Source organism: Myotis daubentonii, chromosome 11 (assembly GCF_963259705.1).
Source record: "Myotis daubentonii chromosome 11, mMyoDau2.1, whole genome shotgun sequence".
NCBI classification, from domain to species: domain Eukaryota; kingdom Metazoa; phylum Chordata; class Mammalia; order Chiroptera; family Vespertilionidae; genus Myotis; species Myotis daubentonii.
The window spans coordinates 62,444,439-62,467,808 of NC_081850.1; the positions used below are offsets into that span (position 1 = coordinate 62,444,439).

The window sequence follows — 23,370 nt, forward strand, 5'->3', positions numbered from 1 at the left end:
CTTTTGCCCTTAACATCTTCATATACATATACTTACATATATATAGTGTCCCCCCAAAATGTAGACACACTTTAACAGTTGGTAGCTCAATTTTGAAAATGAAATGTATGTTAATAAACAGGACCTTTATTTTATATATATAATTTGCTTATTGTGTCTCCACAACTCCCACTGATTAGCATATAAGCTCTAAAAGGGCGGAGAATTTTCTTTTTCTTACTCTGCCTTGTATTTTCAGCTGCCTGAACACTGCAAGCATTCAATAAATACTGACTGGATGACTCAGGTGCAGTACAAAATCGAGAAAAGGGTAAATCTCCATAAAACACTACCCAAATCAACCCTACTTTGGAATAAAGTTTCCCAGTATCCAGAAAGCCCCAGGTCACTAGTTATGTCATAATCGGTGATGTCATCATTGGGGACATTCTCAAGTTGCCCTCTGATTTCAGCCTTTCTGACCTTGAAGCCTGTGGGATCAAGGAACTTTCTGAGAGCGAGATGGCTCTTGCCGGCCTGTGGGCTCCGCAGGCAGGGATCATAGGGGATGGGCCTGGCAAGGGGAAAGGCGAACAGGCCTCCCTGAACTCAGAGGCCCTCCAGACGGCCGCCCTAAAATGTGGCCCAGCGAAGCGTGCGGTGTGGGTCCACCAGAACCGCTTGGAGCCAGGCGAGCCTACGAAGTCAGCAGAAGCCAGGGAGAAGCCCCAGGTAAAGGTGACCAAAGCGGTGGTTGTGGACCTCGGCACTGGCTACTGTAAGTGCGGCTTCGCCGGGCTACAAAGGCCCACCCACAAGATCTCCTCGACAGTGGGCAAGCCCTACATGGAGACCACCAAGACCGGGGACAAACGCAAGGAGACCTTCGTGGGGCAGGAGCTCATCAACCCGGAGGTTCGTCTCAAGCTGGTGAATCCCCTGCGGCACGGCGTCATCGTGGACTGGGACTCGGTGCAGGGCATCTGGGAGTACATCTTCCAGAAAGAGATGAAGATCGCCCCAGAGGAGCACGCGGTCCTGGTTTCAGACCCACCGCTGAGCCCACACACCAACCGAGAGAAGTATGCCGAGATGCTGTTTGAGACCTTCAGCACTCCTGCGATGCACATCGCCTACCAGTCCCGCCTGTCCATGTACTCCTATGGAAGGACCTCCGGCCTGGTCGTGGAGGTGGGCCACGGCGTGTCTTACGTGGTCCCCATCTACGAAGGTTATCCTCTGCCCAGCATCACGGGGCGGCTGGACTATTCGGGCTCTGACCTGACCAACTACTTGATGGGCCTGATGAACAGCTCGGGAAAACGCTTCACCGAGGCCCAGAAGGGCGTCGTGGAGGACATCAAGAAGAAATGCTGCTTTGTGGCCCTGGACCCCATCGAAGAGAAGAGAGTCCCGGAGACGAAGCATATGATCCCGTACACCCTGCCGGATGGGCAGCAGATATACCTGGGCCAGGAAAGGTTCCTCTGCTCCGAGATGTTCTTCAAGCCTTCCCTGATCAGGTCCATGCAGCTGGGCCTCCACACCCAGACGGTGTCCTGCCTGAACAAGTGCGACATCGCCCTCAAACGGGACCTCATGGGGAATATCCTGCTCTGCGGGGGCAGCACTATGCTCAGGGGTTTCCCTAACCGTCTGCAGAGGGAGCTGAGCAGCTTGTGTCCCAATGACACCCCCCAGGTGAACGTGCTGCCCGAGAGAGAGACTGCAGTGTGGACGGGTGGCTCCATCCTGGCGTCGCTCCATGGCTTCCAGCCACTGTGGGTCCACCGCTTTGAGTATGAGGAACATGGGCCTTTCTTCATCTACAGAAGGTGCTTCTGAACGCGGATGAAGCATGGTCGCTCTGGCTGCCAGGTATCGGCTTTGCTGGGGGAGCACCCACCCCACACATAGCCCAGCACGTTCACTCCGACAGCATTAAACACTCCGTTCCCCTCCACAGTGTGTCTCTCGATTTCCTGACTAAAGGAGAACTCCATACATGCAGCTCTGCCTTAAAATATACATTTGCCAACACAACGGGGGAGGTGGGGGGCAGAGGGACTAGCTCTAAAATGGTGCTCTCTCTTATTTTGTGTATTTCCCACTTTAGGAACTACTGTATTGTTAAGATCTGCTTGGAAGGGGAAGTATGATGGTAGATTATATGCTGTTGTGACATATAAGACCCCCCCCCCCCGTTTTTATTGACAGCATTACAGATGTCCCCCACTTCCTCTTTTGCCTCCCTCCACCCAGTCCCTGCCCCATCTCAGGCCTTCATTGCACTACTGTGTCCGTGAGCTAGGCATATATGCATCTAAGTTCACAAAGATCCCTTCTGGCCCTGACTGGTTTGGCTCAGTGGATAGAGCGTCGGCCTACGGCCTGAAAGGTCCCAGGTTCGATTCCGGTCAAGGGCATGTACCCTGGTTGCAGGCACATCCCCAGTGGGGGATGTGCAGGAGGCAGCTGATCATTGTTTCTCTCTCATCGATGTTTCTAACTCTCTCTCCCTTCCTCTCTGTAAAAAAATCAATAAAATATATTCTTTAAAAAAAAAAAAAAAAAAAAAGATCCCTTCTGATGAACACTAATAGGAAGGATGCTGTCAAGGTTCAGCCTCCCACAAAGCATCTAAACACCAGTGTCCGGCCTCCAGGAGGGGATCACAAGAGTTGCTAGCATTATCTTATAGACTTTTCTCTCTTACACAAAAGCCCAAAGTCTTACTATGGTCTGGAGTGTCCTGTAACCCCCACCGTTCCCACACCCCCATCCCACAAAGACACACATTCAAGCACTCACAGCAGAGCTATGGTATCTCTACCACCCCCAGGGAGGAGCTCTCCAGAACCACCTTCCAAGCCTAGGCACCCCTGAAAGACCCGCAGGGCAGACCCTGGGTCCCGGCCTGGTGAGGAAGCCCTGCTGGCTGGCACCAGCAAGCTGGAGTAAGAGCAGCAGGTAGCCCCTGAGGGGCACCTGGAGTGCCTACAGTTCAGCAAGGATGACAGCCGTACCCTGCAGTATTGGGAATCAGCTAGGAGTTGGGTACACTGACATGAGAAAGAGCTATGTCCTGCTCACGTCAGTTTCTGCCCAAACCACTCACCTGTAAACACTGCATGAACGTTCACTGATGGGCGGGTTGAAGTTTGCTTAATTCTTAACCAACCTTTGGACCTCTTTGGCAGGGCGATAACGCCTATGTACCCTTCTCTAAGTAATATTTTTAAATGCATAAAATAGGATCACAGAGGAAAGCAATCATATAGAAATATACTATCTTCAAATCCTGTAAGGGTCGAGGAACAAAAGTCAAGATCCCCAGAGACTGAGGGTCTTGATGAAGGGGAGGCAAGGAAGTAGCTCTGGAGGATGGGACTCTCCAGGCCTCCCTAGGCCTAAACATTATGCTGTATTTTAAAATGAAAAAATGTAAGGCTAAACAACTGCATAGTCTTTTCCAAAGCACTTTTATGAATCCTTACACAATCAGCCTTATAGAAAAAAAGAATCCTCCTCATAAAGAGGTGAATACTTGCCCTAACCGGATAGAGCGTCGGCTTGCAAACTGAAAGGTCCCAGGTTCGATTCTGGTCAAGGGCACATGCCCGGGCTGAGGGCTAGATCCCCAGTGGGAGGCTTGCAGGAGGCAGCTGATCAATGATTCTCTCTCATCATTGATGTTTCTATCTCCTCTTCCTCTTCCTTCCTTTCTGAAATCAATAAAAGTACATTTTTTTTAAAAAAAGAAAGAGGTGAATACTTTTACTAAGTATTTGGAAATCATCTTAGACTAGTGGTTCTCAAACGGGGGCAACTTTGACCCCCATGGGACATTGGCAATGTCTGAGATGTTTTTGGTTGTCATAACAGGAGTGGGGAGTATGAAATACTGGCGTCTAGAGAGTAGAGGCCAGGGATTTGTTTAAATAACTTATAATGTGCAGAACAGCTCCCTACAAAGAATGATATGCCCCAAAGTGTCAAAAGTGCCAAGGCTGGCCAGGCCAGGTGGCTCAGTTGGTTGGGGTGTCATTCTGTAAACCACACAAAAAAAGTTGTGGGTTCAATTTCTAGTCAGAGCACAAACCCAGGTTGTGGCATGAACTTGCTTTGGGACACAGTCCAAATTGGGGGGAAGAGCTATATACTCTTTTTAAAACTTCACGGAATCTTTCCCCAGAAGGAGGCATTCACCACTCCCAGGAGTTCCTCCTGGTCCCATACTGCATTCCTCAGCTTTACCTTGAATTTGGAAGGTCTGCTCCCACCTGCTACTTCTCAAAGTGAACAAAATTCCATCTTGCTCCGATGAGAGATAATTGATAGTAACCTGAATTGAAAGAATTCACACAAATTCTTTCTTGTTGCTTCACTACATTATTTTAAGAAAACTGACCATCCACAAAATCACCATTATCAAAACACATTTACTTGTATTTCCAATCCATCAGCAAGTCCCTTTATACTATTACCTATACCAAGAGCACTGAAACTTATTGAAATGTCATAGCAGTTATCATGCTCATTTATCCATGCCAAAGGGGAGACACAAAGCACTTTTAGCCTTTCAGTGTTGAGAACTTAATTACAGCAAATCCATATGGGTATGCACCAAAAAGCCAATTTCTCCTAAGCAGGATATACATATCTTTATCTCTTCTTTTTTGTTTTATTTTGTGAAAATATTCAGACACACAGAAAAGTTGAATTACACAGGAACACACCTAGATTCTACAGCTAACATTTTGCTATATTAAGAAAAGTCTGAAATTATAATTCTGGATATACCTATACTCAGAATCAAAAGCAGCATTTCCAGTTAGTTTATGTATAGTGATGAAGATCTGGGTCTGGCACTAAAGGCATGGAAGAAATTTTTAATCTTACCTAAGAGCCCCAAAACTAGCATCAACATGACATGAGCTTTTTCTAGACTGACCAAAAAGAGAAAATATTCTCAGTTCTTTCAAAGAAAATAACTAAAAGACAGAGGTCAGTTAGGTACCATACAGAAAAAAGAAATGAAATGGTCTAGACACTGACAAAAACATTTTGTTAAAAGATGCAGTATTTGGAAAAAAAGGAGTAACAACTGTGCATGCCATCTGATGAACACTGCTCACCATAACAAATTGCATGATGTGTTTCAGAAATTCTACTCTGTTCTGCTAAGTCTCTAGCAGAAAACTCACAGGCAGTGGAAACAGTCCTTGTGGACACTGTAGTGATGGAAGGCTTACCCCAGTTATAACTGGGAGCACATAATCAGGTAAGATACTGCAAAATAACAGCTGTTAGCAGGGAAAAGCTTTGTATTTCAAAGGATACAGCTAGCTTTTCATTCTGCTTTAGTTCAAGGTGAAAAAGCCATTGAAGTGACGAAATGTGACTAACTGTTGGTAGCACTAACAGCCATGTTGTTGATATACAATGCTCTCTTCCAGGAACATAAAGCAATTTAAAAACATTTCTTCACATGTTTGAGGTAGAAACCATGAAACATTATTCTCAATGAACTGAGGCACAAATTAATTATGTGACTTGTCTAAGGTCCCAATATGACTTAGACCTGCAACTGGGCATGAAACCCCAGCTCCTGTTTATCATAAATACCAGAAATATGCTCTCAAAAAACACTAAATAAAAGAACACTAAACCTGACAAAATGATGCTATGTTGACTAAAGATTAAAGTTTAGTGAATTAAAACTCTATGCAAAATAAAAGAAAATAGAATTGCGTGGTGTGTGCAGAGGTCTGCTGCACGGAGCAGCTCTCGGCAATGCGAAGGTAGATCATAGTCTTCCCTTTCCCGGTTCTCGGCAGCCAGGCCTGGAGGACTGAAGGTGGAAAGAAAATGTCTTCTCTGCCGAGCCCTCCCAACGAGGAGCCGTCACTCCAACAGGCTCAGTTTCCACTGGGTTCTTTTGTTGATCATCGGTGGTATCAAAAACTCAGCATCTAATACAAAAGAGAGAGACGGTAACAGGGCACATTCTTTCTTGGTGGTGGGAGCTGAGGCAGTAACTCTAATCTAAAACTGGGCCACTACAAGGCGACCATCAGAAGCGAGTTCATGTTTCTGTAACCTTCCAACCTCGATTAGAGCAAACGCAGTGGGGGGATTTCATTACAACTCCATGCACATGGGGGAGTAGCAGGTAAATGCCCACCGAGTGATTCCAAGTGAAAGAAGGTCTTATATTTCAAATGGGTGGTGGTCACAAAGCCATCAAACTACGTCCACCTAAAATCTGTACATTTTACTCTATGTAAAATTTACCTCAACTGTAAGAGTCAAGAAACATGGGGCATGTATTCAATGAGTAAAGATACTGCACAGAAAATACTTTATGATAAAAAAAATTCTACAAGCACACTGACTGATAAAAATGTCCCTACTTAAAAAAAGTGTGTGCGTGGGGGGGGGAATAGGTGAGGGAGCATTGTCATTGTTAGATGAAACTCCCAGACCCTTTTCCAGTTAGATTTGTGGAATCTATTAAATTTTAAGTATCATATACAGGAAGCAGAGATATAAGAAATATGTCTATTAAAAGATTTTCTATCTTAGCAGGATTCGTGATAAACTTCCAACAGTACATCTGCATATATGAGCCATTCAGACATTAAAACTTATCTTCAAAAATGTTTAACAATGTGAGAAAAATGCTCAAGAAAGTTTTTAAAAACATGGTTTCATATTATACAAAATATATGTATGTATACACATGACTAGAAATCATCAAATTTTAATTTTCTTTAATATACTTTTCTGTACAACCCAGACTTCCTCTACTAATCATATCACTTTTATAATTTCACACAGAATTACTGATCTCTACTCCCCCAAACAAAAACTATATAGATACAAAGACCATAAAAGGTTTTACTCATTTAAGAATAGATATTGGAAAAGGCTACTTAAATAAGTTCATTGTCAACAAGGCCCATAATTTCATGTTAAATAGTGATTAATAAACTTTGACCTAGATTTTACCTATTTTTTAAAGAAGAAAAAAAGTTATGAAAATATATTCTATCTTATTAAAAACTTAGGCATTACAATAATATTTGATTCCTAGACTTAACTGAGAATAAATACCAAGTACTGAATCTGGAGGAAAATAATTACACTGACAAAGTGTATGACAGCAGGACATGATGACTTTCACGTTTGAATTTCACAGCAACTTTTACAAAAATACACTGAAGGCTTTATCAATTTTTCCAAGGACTTCTCTAAATTATTTGAAAGTCAAATCACTCTCATTTGAAGCACTTATTTTGTTATCAATTTTAACAAGTTCAACTAAATTATGACTTAAGCACTCCTCCAATAACACTTGAATACATTTTATAAAATCGTGAACTTTTGCAACACTTGCAATCGATCTGCATGATGTTACACTGTGTTGCAAACATGAAACAATCAGAGAAAATGCCCCACTGGTCCCACTGGGATGTATGAATGTACTTAACCAGTACTGTTAGCTGGAGAGGACTCGTTGACAAATATTTGAGTGGAACTACTTTTGTGAGTAGTTCATCTTCTCTTTTCCTACATAATCTTGTAGCCACAAGGACATAGACAATACTCATATAATGAGGAGCCTCAAACTGCTCAGCTGGAAAGGGAAGTGCTCTGCAAGGAGCACCACCTAGACTACTCCAGGGAAAGGGGTGACTGACGTGACCTGCAGGTCAGCATCAGGACGGCAAGAAGGAAAATGTGACAGAAATTACAACTGGATTAGTCACAGTACAAACTAAGTAATTACTAAACTGCCTCAGGTCTAAGATGAATTTGTAGCAGCTCAGAAATAAGTATGCTTTGGGATCGATACCAATAGCAGCTTGCCAGGAATGCAGTGGTACTATCCATATACACGTGCTTATTAGCTGGGATGAACGGTAGTTAGTGGTTTATTCCTGGTAGCAACATACGCCATTAAAGTTAAACTTAATTTGAACCCTCACAGGCTACTTCAAAAGTCATCAAAATGCTATTATAGTTCGGCATTTAATTGAAAAATTTTCGGACTGCTGCCTGTCACATGCTAGAAAATATAATAAAAACTGCCATTCTAAATGTATCTCTAACCTTTCAAAGCTAAGAGACTTGTATCCTTGATTAATCCACCTGAAAGGCAAATATTCAGGTACCAAATCGATATGTCAAAAGTTTCCATTCAACTTTCAAAAGAAAGCCTTTAGGACTTTTAACTTTGACGGATATGTAATCTAACTGAGAATCACCTCCCCCCCCCATCAAACAAAACATCCTATATAATAAAAGCCTAATATGCTAAGTGTCCAGTCGTCTGGTTGTCTATTCAACCAATCGAAGCACAATATGCTAATGATATGCTAAGGCCGCTTAACCACTCACTATGATGTGCACTGACCACCAGGGGGCAGATGCTCTGACTGGTAAGTTAGCTTGCTGCAGGGATCTGGCTGATCGGGACTGAACGAGATGGGCTGGACACATCCTGGAGCCCTTCTGCAGTCCCTCTCTGGCTGGCCAACCTCCTGCATCCCTCCCCGGCCTTGATTGTGCACTAGTGGGTCCCTAGGCATGGCCTGCACCATCTTGCAATCCAGGACCCCTCAAGGCATGTCCGAAAGCTGGTTTCGGCCAGATCCCACAGGCCAGGCCAAGGGACCCCACTGGTGCACGAATTCGTGCACCGGACCTCTAGTTTTAGATATAAGTAAACAGAAAATCCACATGCAATATTAATGGTCTTCGGATTTGCTTTCAAATTACACTGTCAACCCTAAAGATGATCAAGAAGGTCCAGCTCTTAAGGATTATGAAAACATCCCAAAGTTGCAACTGTGAAACTCCAATCGCCAAAAATTATGATTCAGGAGAATCTTTAAACTGTATGTGTAAATTCAACCGTTTAGACTCAAACTTCAACTGTGGTGTGCTCATGCAGACAATATGCCACTGTATTAAGTGTACAATAGAACAACTGAAAAAAACACACTATACGTTTAAAGTCATGTTGGATTCCCCACCCTCCAGCTTCCCACCATTAGATGCATTAAACTTATTTTACTAAAGATGCAGTCTTAGATTCTCACCTTAATCTGCTGAATTCTCAACACATACAGAAAGATACTCCTGCTTAGTACTGTAGTAATTCAGAGGGAAAAATACTAACCAAGAACAGGAGCTGAAGTCTTCTGTTGTTGATAAGAAGCCATGATACTGTTGGAAGTAGAATTGGGACCCAGAACCTAAGCAGAAAGTAGACTGTATCAGCAAAGATGACCTTATACTTCTGACAACTGTGGTACCAAGGCCAGACCTCTGCCAGCAGGAAATAGCCCGTCATTTTCATGGGGTGGTAGCAAACACAGTAATTCTCTTTTCCTATGAGAATTTAATCCCCGTTTCTCCATTTTCAACTCAGACCTCTAAATCTCCTTTCTACCAGAAGAACAAGGTAATGATGGGGGTTAAAGAAAAGAAAATCTGGTACCTCTCCTGCATGTGGAGTCTGACTCTCTCATGTGTGCAGGGTTCCCATACATATGTCTGTATTAAGTTTGGTTGTTTTCTCTTGCTAAAGAGAAAGGAAAGAAAACCTACAACATATGCGCCTGATCCTTTCACATGAGCAAGCCAGACCCCGAGGGAGAGGGAATAGTACAAGAGGCTATAGAATACACAGAGTACTCAGAGATTTGTGGGAATTCTTGCACTAAGATAAGAAGGTGCGTACCATGGGACAGAGTGAAAATTCTGCATGTGTTCAAGGTAAACGAGGGACTCCCAGAGCTGCACAAGCCTGAGGGGGTGCATGCCAGGCCCCCTGCTTTGCCTCCACGAGTTCTGCAGGGTGCAGTGCAGGCAGCACCCCCAAGTGGCACCCTGAGTAGCAATGACCTGCTCCAAGCACTCCCACGTGACTCACAGTATCCTGCACTTATGCCATTGCCATACTTTAGCAACCAAAACCAAACCACAATATTCCTGGTCATTTTGGTGACTTAGAAGTTAGTATGATCTGAATAGGGGAGGGGAGGAGAGGGGAAGAGAAGCATTATAAACTGCTAGCTTTGAAATCACTAGAGTTTTAAAGGTGATCACATTTCTTCTAGGAAATACCTATTATAGTAAAGCCAAATATTTGTGAGGGTAATGATTTTTAGTTGCTTTTATTTGTACGGTTTGTAAGATGCCTTTACACCTCTTCTCTTATTTAACATTCAAAACATATCCTTAAGGTGTACAGGGATCCCTTTGTGAGGAGTCGAGGCCCAGTACACTTGTGTGTTTCTACCAACCTCTCCCAGAGCCCCAAGCCCACCCGCCCATACATTGCTGGGGTTGGGAGCCTGAGAAAACACTCCCTTGTCAGCTGCTCCCCACCAGAGGGAGAGAGCAGGGCTGGAGGGAGGAGGAATCTGCTCCTTGTGTCCGCTTCCTTTCACTCCACAGTAGCTCTTTACACCATCAGCAGCTGCTCATTCGTGTCAGTTCATTCCAATACAGAGAACTGGCATCATTATGTCTCCTCAGAAATACCAGCCCCAGCTGGCTGGCACCCTCTTCACAGAGGGTCAGGAACCAGCTCGGCAGGGCCCAGCTTGCGAACCTCTAAATCCTAACAACCACAAACTCTCCCTTTTGTTCTTTCAGCAGTTTCCCACGGTTACTGTCATTCTTGATGGGACACAAACACCCTTCAGCATAATCAGCAAGGCTCATCATAACTACACAGAAGTAACAAGTCAGATTTAACATCAAACAAAAGGAAGAGCAGTTGTCTGGGCTTCCTTTAGAGAACTCTGATAGCACCCCTAAGTCTGAACACTCCCACCCCCACTCCAAGCTCATCGAAGGCCAGGGGCAACTGTCTGACCGTCCCATATTCTGCAGGACAGTGTTCCATGCAGAGAGGAGAAATAAAAGGGAACGCAACCTCAGCCACGGTGTAACAGTCACTGGATAGCCAAAGAAAATCTTAGCGACCACTTTGTCAACACAAGTCTCAGATAACTGAACTGTGGCAAAGTATGTTTTAAGGACAGGAAAGTCTTTTGCTTTGACTTGTAAGAGATTGTGTGAGTGACATAACCTGTGAAATGATGAAAAAATGCACTTTCTGTCTTTGAGGAAAACTTACAGGCGTAACTGAGTGCTGGTGGCTGAGAGTCCAAATTTCTGGAAGGGACTTCTCCATTAGCTTCAGGGTATCTTCGAAGGCCTTCTGCAATTCTCTTCCTTGCTCATCGAACTCGAAGAGAAAGAGCACCTTTAAAATGCAGTGTATTTCATCTAGGACAGAAACGTGAGGGAGCGTTCAGTTGTGTCCAGTTTCTCACTCATATAAAAACATTTACTATCACACTAGAGCTGTCATCTCCCACACTTTCTTCTCCCTTCCCCAATGCTGGAGTAATCCGACATCCTCTCCAACAGGAAAACACACCAAGGGCCCCGGCAGGAAGCAGTGTCCCACAGCCCTTCATCTCGCCTCAGGGCTCAGCTCTCCCAGCTCAGGTACCGGGATGCCAATAGAAGGAGGCTTCTGGTGACAGGCTGGCAAGGCTGTTTCAGGAATGCGCCCTAAAATGACACTTCCTGTTGACGGTTCTAGTCTTTCCTCCAGTTGGAGAAATTCTGTCTGTCTGTGCTGTCCATTTACTTACTATCTGTCTGAGGGCAGGACCCGTCAGTCAGTATTGAGCAGATACCTTTCAATTTTTCAGTGCCCTGCACCACTTCATTCAAAGCCTCCAAAAGGGCCAGCTCCTCCAGGGGGTTCCCTTCTTTGAGGCTGTGCTTCTTCCGCTCTGCCTTACGGCGATTCTTAGATGATCGCCTGTTAGAAATTAGAGAGAGATTTATAAAGGGCTCTCCTTGTGCTGAATATATTAAAATGAATGTACCTGTTGCCACTAACTTTCTGAGAAACCAGGCATCTACAAATGGTATCTGTACTTGGGAGAAATGGTGATGAGGTGTTAAAAGTGATTTAACCGCCCCCCCCCCCCAAACTTGGAGAGGCAAGTCTTGCAGGCAGGGATAAGGAAAACCCTAAAAAGTATTATCTGGCCTTGATGCTTTCATTGAAGTACAGACTAAAATGAGGTCACATCTGATAATAAGAGCTAAACAATAAACAGAACAACATTGAACTTGAATTTTATAATAAAAAACAAATTCAAAGGCAACAAAATAAAACTTAAATTAGAAGATAAAGACACACTAGATTGATTTGAACATAATGAAATCTATATGAATCCAATAGTCTTTACTGCCTTAGGTCACTAATATGCCATTCCTTTTGTCTGGGGCTCTCCCAGTCCAACTTTTTTTCCAAATATTTTTATTGATTTCAGAGAGGAAAGGGAAGGAAGAGAGAGCTGGTCAGTAAAAGGCCTTGAATGTCCTCCGTACCCTGTCACACACATTGTTACAAATATAGAAGCTAAACAAAACCCCAGAAACCTGCTTTCAGCCAGCCGGGATCTCAGAGCTGGAGTTGAAACAGTGTTTCGATTATAGAACCCAAACAAACCAGATACCTGCTTTCAGCAGCGGAGGCCTAAGAGCTGGAGCCAGAGCTAAAGCTGGCCCAGAATAAAAAAGAAAAAAGAAAAAAAGGAGCGGTTGGGAGCTTCAGTCACCCGCCAGCCTGAAAGCATAATTGATCAGCTGCCTCCTGTTCACGTCCTACTGGTATTGAGCCTGCAACCAGGCATGTGCCCTGACCAGGAATGGAACCATGACCTGCCCCTGGCTCATAGGCTGACGCTCAGCCACTGAGTCACACCGCCTGGGCTCACCCCAACTCTGAAAAGCCCAGTTCTAGTCACCTTTCTTACAGTTTCTGATCACTCCCCACATCCTCAAGATCAATTCAGTTAAATTATATAATCTTGCATTGTTCGGTCTCCCCAGTAAGGCTCTAGCTCTTACAACTCAGATCTCCTTAAAAGTTTCCTGCCACCTTCACTACAACTAGCATATAGACGTTCAGTAACACTTCTACAAATTGCTACACTGGGTAAAAGTGTGATGACATATTTATTTCCTCTTCCAATCCTGAGTTTGAATTGAAGAAGCCTAAAATCTTTTTTCTTTATAATATTTTTATTTTTTCAGTGCCCACCCATTATAGTCATATAATATTTATTAAGTGAATAAAATCAGATGTTTCATGAACTGAGTACGCAGTGTGAGGTCCGTGTGGGCACTGGGTAAGCACACAGGCCATGAAGCTGCAGCGGAAACATGTGAACGTGAGTCTAACCTACTGGATGTGCTGGGACAGGCCTTGCACAACTTCCACGTGGCCTTGAATGTCCTCCGGCTCCTGCAGCAACATCCTGGTAGAAAACTGACCCATTTACTTGGACTTTCTCCATTGCCCAGGGTACGGTGGGTGTGATGGATAAACATGATACATACGCTGATATCCTGGAGTTGCTATGGGAATATCTGCCACTCATGTCACTGCCGTTCATGACACTGCTAGTTTCAGAGAAGAGGTCAGACTGTTGACCGCGGGACGCCTCATCATCTAGAAAAGAACCAGATGCGAAATGAAAACTTTCTGCTAATGTGGGTTTACCTTCAGCGGGGTAGGTGGGTTATAGTTAACCAGGGCATAGCTAAGGATGGATGAAAATTATTACAAAGTTGATCTCAAAATGAAATGAGATAATATTAAATACATTTATTATTATACTGGTATACCAGTACATCAGTACCAAACCACTTTAGTCTTTTCTTCCTTTTTATTACAGCAAAAGAACTTTTAGAAATAAGGAGACTCATTTTATAAAACACAGTGGTCATACACTTTGGCTGGGTGGGGCGAGGGGGAGGTTTGCCAGAGTTCTTCCCATTCATGCTCAGTGCTCTCCCAAACCTCACCCCCCGCACCCCCCGCTCTTTCACACACACACACACACACACACACACAAGGACTTTCACAGAGGCTTAGACGCCCCACGACACAGTTCCCACACCGCAGGAGGTACAATAAGCAGTCAAGACAAAGTGTGATATGTTGTTGACCCCCACCCACCACCACCCATCCCAGCACCGATGGTTTCCATGTAACACTCACCCAGATAGACACGCTGAGCTTGCTCCTTAAGCTCTCGAACCACCAGTAAACGTTTTTTATGGTGACTGAAAGTGGTTGTCTGAGAGTCTAGAAATGCCATATAGTTTTTCTGGGCTGGGGGCATGAAGACAGAAAATAATTTCAGCATGATGTTTAAGCACAGAGAGAAAACTAGAGGGGAAAGCTGAGAGCTGGAATTTACCAAAAAGAAATACGATACTAGGTTTTCCAAGGAAGATTTTTTTCCGAATGAGTATTAACCTACACCGTTTTAGGAGAATGAACTAAACTGAGATTCCAGATCTTAGAACTCATCGACATCATCCTAGAGTACTCTGACCACTAAACATACAAAATCACCTGAACAGACCTGATACCTAACCCAAACAGGACTGGCAAACAAAAGGAGAGCACAGGCCGCTGTTAACACCAACAGGAGGAAAGTCACTGACATGCTTCCCAAACACAGGTGTGCGGCCTATGCAGATGAACTGTCAGCGTTTTCCTACGTCCCCAACGGTGGAGATAGTTGAAGTAAGAGCTGGCTAATGGAAGCTGTGGGGCCAGGAAGGATGCTTTCAGTACCCAGACCCGGGTACCCAAAGGGAATGGTACAGGAAGAGCCCTCCTCGTTTTAATTAGATGGGAGAAGGGAGCAGGCAGGGTAGGAACGTGAGCACATGTCAATGTCGGGAAGACTAGACCTTACTTACACCTAGACTGCCCTAAAAATGGCAGCGTGGAAGCCAACCCCCCACTCCCAAAGATTTCCACAAGTCAAGCTGATGTCCTTCTTTTCAGCTGAGCTTGGGAGGGTCGCTGTGACCACCAGAGTACTCTAAACCTGGAAACACATATCTACGCTAGGAACCAGCAACCTCATTTGTGAAGGTTCTTATTTTCATTTTGAAAAAAATTCAAACCTACAGAAAAGTTGCAATAGTTCAATATACATACATAAATCCTACACAGAACCTCAATTTACCAATTCTTAACATTTTGCCATATTTTGGGCTTCTAGTTTCTACACACTCTCTCTCACTATTATTTTGTTGTAGAAACTTTTGAGAATAAGTTGCAGATATGACCCCTTCTTAATATTTCAGCAGCTCTTTCTAAAAATAAAGACATTATCTAATATTACCTAATATAAACACAATATAATGATTAAATGTGGAAATTGTGTATTGATACAATACTATTCCTTTCAAGTTAATCAACTATTCCCAAATGCAAAGGTTCTCATTCCTATCTTATCACAGACTTTTAACCTTCAAGTATTTCATGTACTACTATCTAAATGGTTAGCCTGCGAAAAGCCCTGGTCAGAATTAAGTGCTACACCAGTGAAGAATTCTGACGGACTCCATTTAACACGCGAGCCAAGGATGTAATAACACCAGAAACCCTCTCCCACTTCACCCCTCCACTTCCAAATGAGAAATTCTATTTAAATGGAACCCTCACCTTCTAAAATGGAAGGCTTTATGTTGGTTTCTATAATATCCAGCCTGTTATATTTGTAAACCTAAGAGGAAAAAGACAGTAATTTTAGGCAGGAAACATTCAAGTTGCCAGAGTTCAGACACTTAGAAAGAAGTGGATCACTTCACAGGTGACCCGGGTGTTTTTCAGAGGAGCGAGCCTCCTATAAGACAACCATTGGAAATGCAACTCATTTCAGTAGAATACAGCAATATTTCACACTTAGAGGAACAACTAATTCCCAACACCAAGAATACATTTTTAAATGGTTTAAAAATCATTGCTTGTCCTTAGAGTGGGAAGTGAACTACCGCTTCACTTCACGAGCTCAGAGGGAAGGCACTCCAGCTGACCGTCCCCCCTACACTCCTGCTCTGCTCTGCTCAGCACCTAATGCTGGGAGGGTTGTAAACATTCCCCTACCAGTCTCAGAGCATCTTCCCAGGCAGCTCCTTCTAACAGCAAGAGCACAGCTTCTTCATAATCCTGACAAAGGAACATCAAGGCAAACAGCAGGTTAAGGGAGCAAGCATGTCAGAAGCCCCTCTGCCTTCCCAGCTATCCTCTGGTCCCAGTTCTATCCCTTGCCTGGCCTAGAGCACATGCTTAATACATACTGATCTGAAACACAAAGGAGGGCATGCATTCTGCAAAGAGCACAAGGTAAGTATCATCTCCCTGTTTCCCTAAGCATCAAAACCACCAAACAGATCTGCTAAAAAGGCCCATTTCGCCCTGGCTAGGGGCTCAGTTGGTTGGAGCGTTGTCCTGTGCACTAAAACTGTTTCGGATTCAATTTTGGGTCAGGACATATACCTAGATTGCAGGTTTGATCCCTCATCAGGGTGCATAAAATAAGTTACTTTTAATTAAAAAGATAAAATAAAAATTTTCTTCCCAGACAGACCCCAATGGATCATCTGGCACGTGCCACACTAACAGGGCCACACCACAGGTTCACAAAGGGACATAGTAGGATGTGTTTTGTTTGACCTATGTGTGTGTGTGTGTTGTATTGAGATAAAAATATGCTGAGGTAAAAGAGATATTTCCCATAAAGAGAATGAGTGTAAAAGCCAAAAAGGTATTTAAAGTCAATCACCTTATTTGAGAATGGTTCTTTCTCACTCTTTCTATTTTGCCAAATTAACATAAAAAGTACGACTCCCTTGAAATTTAGTACTTTCTATCAAGGTCAACCACTAGAACATATTATAGTAGAGCTCTTTAGTGTTCTACTTCCCAGCACTTATATAGAGATATATTGAATTTAGATTTCCAAGTCAAGTCAGCAAGATGGAAGACAATAGGGCAAAGTATCTCTGAAAGTCCTAATTATCCACAGTTGTTCTTTTTTTATCACATTAAAAAATTTACTGATTGGTTTTACAGAGAGAGGAGGAAGGAGAGAGAGAGAGAGAGAGAGAGAGAGAGAGAGAGAGAGAGAGAGAGAAGAGAACATTAATTTGTTGTTCCACTTATTTGTGTCTTCACTGGTTGATTCTTATATGTGCTCTGACTGGGGATTAAACCTGAAACCTTGGCATATCGGGGCGATGCTCTAACCGACTGGGCTACCCGGCCAGGGCCTACCCACAGTTCTTTAAATTTTCATGATCTATAAGGTACAACTAGGAAGTCCTTGCTTGAAAATGGGGCAGTTTTAGAAAGGAGGAACTGAGCTTACCTGGGCGTACTGTTCCAAAACTGTGGCCGCCTCACTGTGCTTACTCTGTTCAACTAGCTTTCCTGCAAAGGTGACAAGAAGCATTTGCCCATAGCTGGCTTGCTAAGAACAACAGTTCCACCAAAACCCAAGTTGAAATGGTTTGGGGTAGCACTATTTAAATAAAAATGGTCTCATACAAATTGGAGATTGAGCTCTACAGAGTACAAGTATACATTCAGATCTGACTGCTTTAAAACAGCATTTCATAAGTGCTAAGACTGTTGGAGATGTTAATGAAAGAGGTACCAAAAAATCATTCACAGATCAAATAAATTTAGAAAGCTTTGGGTAAAACACAGTGCAACATATTTTTCTGCTGCAGTGTTTCATTACTATGTCTTCATTATGTATCAAACTATGTACTTTGTGAATTTCTTTGAGGGAAAGAGGCAGGAATACCATGGAGTTTATCTTGAATGGAATTTACAATCTAAATTTAGCATGAGATGTGAAAATCATGTATAATCAAAATTAGCCATGAAAAATGCTTACAAAGGCATGGATAAGGGAAACTGACCTAATAACTCTGACTAATCCATTTTGTTCTGTATTGTGAGAAACTGCTATTTGCTTGGTTGAGCACTAGGTGGAGCTAGTTGGCTTATATTTGAGGTCATGCGGTGTTTTTATTAGATCCTAGAATAATAGCCCAGTTGAGATAATCATACACCTACAAGAGGCACATAGGGCCCGAGGCTGACTAAGGGGCTGGCAGATTCATGCCTCCATCTCAGGCTAACTCCAGGCCACATTATCACTGACAAAAACAGAGTCACCTATCTTTTCTTTCTTTTGCTGGCTCATGTAAATTAATCAAGTTCATGTGCACATGAAATGACTCTACCATATAACATTTCTCAAATATCACTATATATAATATTTCTCAAATATTTCTGGCCACTGCCTTCCCCACCATTTTCTGCTAAACATCTGGAGGACTAGGTGTTTTCCACCATAAGGCAAATGCAAACTAAGAGTTGTAAAGAATAACAAAAATGATCACAGATCATAGATCATAGAGCTAGAAGGTATACTAGTAAACTACCAATAACACCAGTATCTACAGCAGAAGTAACAATGGAGCCAGAATGAATAACTAAAAGGGCTAAAATAAAAAATTCTCACATTTGTAAAAAGAGTTCAGCTTGGAAATTGAGAGGGCTTAATGAAAAGCCTACATACAGGAGTCCTAAGACGCAATGGCATAATAAAGCAGTTCATCTAATAACCAGAAAATGCCAGAAAAAGAAAAGTGATAATCTTACACATTTTTATAATCCCAAGGAAAAGAATAATTCAAATGAGAATCTGTACATACATTTAACAGGATATAATTTGGTTTTTCAGGAATGCTTGTTTTTCCCCTTAGAGATAATAATTAATAAAGAAGTAATATGTACAAGTCTCCTGAAAGGGTAAGGGGATAACATACTAATCAATCTCTTACTTTAAGCACAGGCCAGAGGACCAGACCCTCTCCTCACCTTCTCACAGGCAGACCTTAACCTTTCCTCTGCTCTAAGAAGTCAGACTTGGTATAGCCTCGCCTCTGGTCCGATCAGTCCTTAGACCCTGAAACACCTAAACTGCCTTCGTTTCTAAACTGCAAATGCTTATGCATTTGGCCTCTTCTTTTACCTCATTTCTGAAAACTGCTATTATGGTTTCCAACAATCTACTGTCTATACCGAATAGCCTCACCTCAAAAATCATCTTTAGCTTTATATAGAGCACATGGCCATCCAGTTACACTCCACCAAGTGTGGCCACATAATGTTAGTGTTGGTGAACAAGATGGAGAAGTGACAGTGTAACTTGTAGGTCATTTCCAACTTAAAGGTAAGTGTGCATTCCAAGGAATGGAGTGGAGATGAGATGAACCCAGCTACAGCTTTCTGCCCAAGAGATGGCAGAGCCACACAGTGGAAGGACTAGTCAGATGAGAGATAAACTGCTTTATTACACCATTGCATCTTAGGACTCCCGTTGTAGCAGTTTAACCTTTACTCTACTTAGTAAAGCATTCCAAATTAATTTTTATTGAGTATGAGACTACCTTAAAGTATGCTGCCCTAAATTCCTTTGCAAAATTGCCAAATAAAACAATTAAATAAAGAAACAAAAAACCTCTGGAGAAGTTCTCATTTTGGGGAACCTACATGCGTGTTTACCTGCCAGAGCTCTGCCGAGGCCAGCCAGCTGCTCTTTGCTCAGCTGAAGCTGGGCCGCCACACAGAGAGCCTGCTGCCAGCTGCCAGCAGCCACAAAGGCATCAAGAGCTTTTTGGTGGGCACCACAGCGGGCAAACACCAGCCCCCCTGGCTCATAGAGGTGCTCCTGCGTCAGGTGTTCCCCGTAAGCAATGCTGATATCCTGTGACAAGAGATGTAGGGTTGGTGACAATCAATGTTTAAGTCTCCATTATATGCTGCCTTAGTTGCTATGCTTGAAACTCTTGAATTTAGGAAAGTCCTATGGTTGATCAGTGAATTCAATCATTCTTCCATCCAAAACCTTACTGATGATGTGCCATTTATTCACTTAACAAATAATTACTGGGTACTATTCAGGACAGTGACAATGATACTGCAGTGCAAAAATAAAACCAAACCAGCAAAAAACCAAACAGGAACAAGTACCACCACCAAGTTCCTGCTCTAGGAATAGAGTAAGGACTTGCAGCGGTAAAGGCCCAGGGAGCAGTGACAATAAGCCACATGAAGAGTGAGGGAGTGTTCCGGGCCGAGAGCATGGAAGGCACCATGGCCACCGGGCAGGAACATGTATGGAATACACAGGAGGAATACACAAGAAGGCTGGTGTGACAAGCAGAGAGAGCACGGGCTTCCTGGCAGAGGAGACCTGAACGTTTTGAAGAACAAGTGGGGCTAAAGGAAGGGGAAGGTAGAGGGTTGGCAGATGCAGTGGGCGCTGAAGAGGTGGTCAGGAACCTGATCATAGAAACATGTGAGCAATTTGCAGATGAATTGGTAATGATGGCGATGGATGATGGCACAGTGAGCAGTGGTTAACAGCATGGGATCCGTAGCCTAGGTCAGCCGCTTCACAGCCCCAGCCCCAGGTCCTTAGGCAAGTTGTTTCCTCATCTATAAACTGTGTACACCACTATCACGTTTTCATGGGACGTATATATTTAGCTCATCAATGAGAAAGATCTGCACTTTGCAGGATGATCAGTCATGGGGCAGAGAGGCCAGGCTGCAGAGGGCAGTGGAAGCAGGGGCCCACGTGAAAGCTGTGTGGGTATTCCCCATAAGGAATCTGGGACAATGCCTAGGTTTCTGGCCTGCGCAAGTTCTTCAGAGTAGGAACAGGTCAGAACCACTGTCTCAGATAAGAAGTTCAAGGTGAGGCTAATTTGTCTGAAGATGAACCTTGAAACCAAGGAGTGTCATGGACTCAGGACCCTCACCCTTTCCAACTAAGGCACAAAGCAAAACCAGGAGTGCCACATTTCATACACCACGCACCTTGTGCTGCTGCGAGTCTGGTGGATATAACTTCAGAGCTTCATTATACAGGTTCTTATCCTTTATTAAGTTTAAGCATTCTGGGAAGTGCTCGGGTCCTGCAGGAATAAGATTCATACACACACAAGCTTAAGACTTGGAAGGAGAAAGGATTCATTTTTACCAACGATCTCTCAACAAAATCAACAGGGGCGATTCCAAGACCTGCACGATCAGAAAATCTGGAGAAGAGAATCCGGGAATCTGAATTTTAAGATTCTGAGGTATTAGAAGCAATGCCTGGGGTCAGAGTTCTACTTTACAAAACTTTTTCACACTACCCCTGATCAATGACCATCTAGCCCAACTGGGTCAACCTCCTTAATAAGAATCTCCTGGGATGTGTATTAAACATACACACACCCGAGTACTGCCCAGCCCAACTGAATCAGTTCTCCAGGGAAGCCATCAGCCGAATGCTTAACAAGCGCCCTAGTGACTCTTCCCAGCTCCCTCCCAGCCCTCAGGAAGGAATTGCAACTGCTGAAGCCAGAGGCTGCAGCCCAGGCCAGGGCTGGGTGGGAGGAGTGGGTTGGGAGCAGAGCACCTGCCACCGTGCTTGGCCCAGCCCATCACTGATGAGTAAGCCTGGCTTCCAGGGCACCGCAGTGGGCACCTTACTCTAGACAAGCCAGGCTTCCTTCAGGTGTTTGCAAACACCATGAGAACAGCGAATTATCTACTAATTTTGATTCTGAGACACTGAAGTGAATTTAGGAGGTAATCATTCTTAACCCAAAAAGGACCTCTATTTCCCTAGCTGCAGAGCCCCTCAGCTCTTTAAAAGACACTTGCTTTATCCTCAGTTCTCAGAACATATAAAATCAGGTGTACTTATGTAATTGTTAAAGATTTCAGGAGTGGAAATTGAAAGCAGTGTGTGTTTAAACTAACATTTTTTTTAATTTATACCCTGCCTGCTTACAAAGAAAATCTGAAGTGGAAATGAGCATAATAATCCTCATACTCACCACATTTGCTGAGGTGGCCAATGGCTTTTTCATACCGTTTCAGGTATTTGTCTATAGTGAACCGCTGATAATTAGTTTCCATTTTCTTAAGAGTATTAAGAAATGGGAGATATTCTTTTGGATCCTAAAAAAAATTATAAATAGAACTTTATTGCTTATGATCATATTTACTTATAAAAATAAACATATAATTATAGCAGTAAATCCAAAGCTACATAATTTTAAGAATAGGTATCATATTAATATATTGATTACTTTTTATGTAATACTAGTGTCCCAGTGCATGGATTCGTGCACACTGAAAGGAAATTAGAAGAAATATTTTAATATCGCTATTTGCCCTTTCTCTGTAATAGAAGTGTCAACCAAATTAATGATTGACAATGACAGATCAAAACACACGCGTGTGATTGGCACCAGTGAGAGCTTTATATGTATTGTGTGTGCACGAGTCAACTGAGTCTTTTATAGATATAGAATAAACTTGCTTAATTAGACCTGCTTTCTGATTTAGCTAAACTTTTTCCAGCCAGTGAAGCACCCCAACTTCTCTTTCAGGTAATTGTCAGCAACACAGCAGTAAATATTAACAAGAAACAGATTATTATTGTAGACTAGGGGCCCGGTCCACGAAATTCGTGCACTGGGTGTGTGTGTGGGGGGTGTTCCTCAGCCCAGCCTGCCCCCTCTCACATACTGGGAGCCCTCAGGTGTTGACCCCCATCACCCTCCAATGGCAGGATCGGCCCCTTGCCCAGGCCTGACGCCTCTGGCCTAGGCGTCCGGCCCGGGCAGCGGGGACCCACAGCTGCAGCGGCCCCGCGATCGTGGGCTTCGCTTTAGGCCCAGGCAAGGGGCCCCTAGCTCCCGGGACTGCCAGCTTCGACCGTGCCCAGCTCCCATCGCTGGCTCCACCCCTACTTCCTGCTATCACTGGCCAGGGCAGAAAAGGCACCTGATTCTCCGATCATGGCTAGGGGGCAGGGCAAAGGCGGACCTGGGGCTGCCTTTGCCCTGCCCCCCAGCTCTTAGCTCCCCCCTGGGTTTCTGATCACTGTCAGTCGCAGGGGGCTGCTTCCTGCTTTCCCTTTCGCCTCCCTGCATTGTGCCTACATATGCAAATTAACCGCCATCTTGTTGGCAGTTAACTGCCAATCTTAGTTGGCAGTTAACTGCCAATCTTAGTTGGCAGTTAATTTGCATATAGCCCTGATTAGCCAATGAAAAGGGTATCGTCGTACGCCAATTACCATTTTTCTCTTTTATTAGTGTTGATAATGCAGGGAGAACAAAGGGTAAAGTATTTAACTGCAGCAGTGTTTGACTATATTCTGCGCAGTGAGATAACCTGAAGTCATTTTCAAGGTCCACCATTTCTTACTTCTTTTCAGTAGGGTCAAGTTTCTAAACTTTCTAAATCTCCATTTTACAGCTAATGAAAAGAAAATAGGATTCTACCAAGTCTCCTAGCTATCTACTCCAGGACTTCTGTGAGGATCAAATGAGATGAGGCACATGAAAAAGCTTCACAGACATTTGGTTAAACTGTAAAATGTTTGC

The 23,370-nt window shown here is 43.6% G+C and overlaps 2 protein-coding genes across 2 annotated transcripts in view; one reads left to right on the forward strand and one right to left on the reverse strand.

The window, feature by feature from the left end:
* The first annotated feature begins 277 nt into the window (after positions 1-277).
* On the forward strand, positions 278-1,824 carry ACTL7A (actin like 7A). The gene is given in 2 exon segments (XM_059657582.1): positions 278-389; positions 392-1,824. Coding segments are annotated over 2 exon segments (1,545 nt in total).
* A 2,577-nt stretch (positions 1,825-4,401) lies between these two features.
* ELP1 (elongator acetyltransferase complex subunit 1) overlaps positions 4,402-23,370 on the reverse strand; it is a 60,605-nt gene continuing 41,636 nt past the window's right edge. Inside the window, exons 26-37 of the mRNA XM_059657585.1 lie at positions 21,811-21,934; positions 20,801-20,898; positions 19,481-19,682; positions 17,268-17,329; positions 16,004-16,066; positions 15,563-15,623; positions 14,096-14,209; positions 13,432-13,543; positions 11,712-11,839; positions 11,141-11,292; positions 9,170-9,245; positions 4,402-5,954 (exon numbers count right to left, since the gene is read on the reverse strand). Of these exons, the coding sequence (XP_059513568.1) occupies positions 5,887-5,954; positions 9,170-9,245; positions 11,141-11,292; positions 11,712-11,839; positions 13,432-13,543; positions 14,096-14,209; positions 15,563-15,623; positions 16,004-16,066; positions 17,268-17,329; positions 19,481-19,682; positions 20,801-20,898; positions 21,811-21,934 (1,260 nt within the window). The 3' untranslated portion in view covers positions 4,402-5,886. The remainder of the gene's footprint in view (positions 5,955-9,169; positions 9,246-11,140; positions 11,293-11,711; positions 11,840-13,431; positions 13,544-14,095; positions 14,210-15,562; positions 15,624-16,003; positions 16,067-17,267; positions 17,330-19,480; positions 19,683-20,800; positions 20,899-21,810; positions 21,935-23,370) is intronic.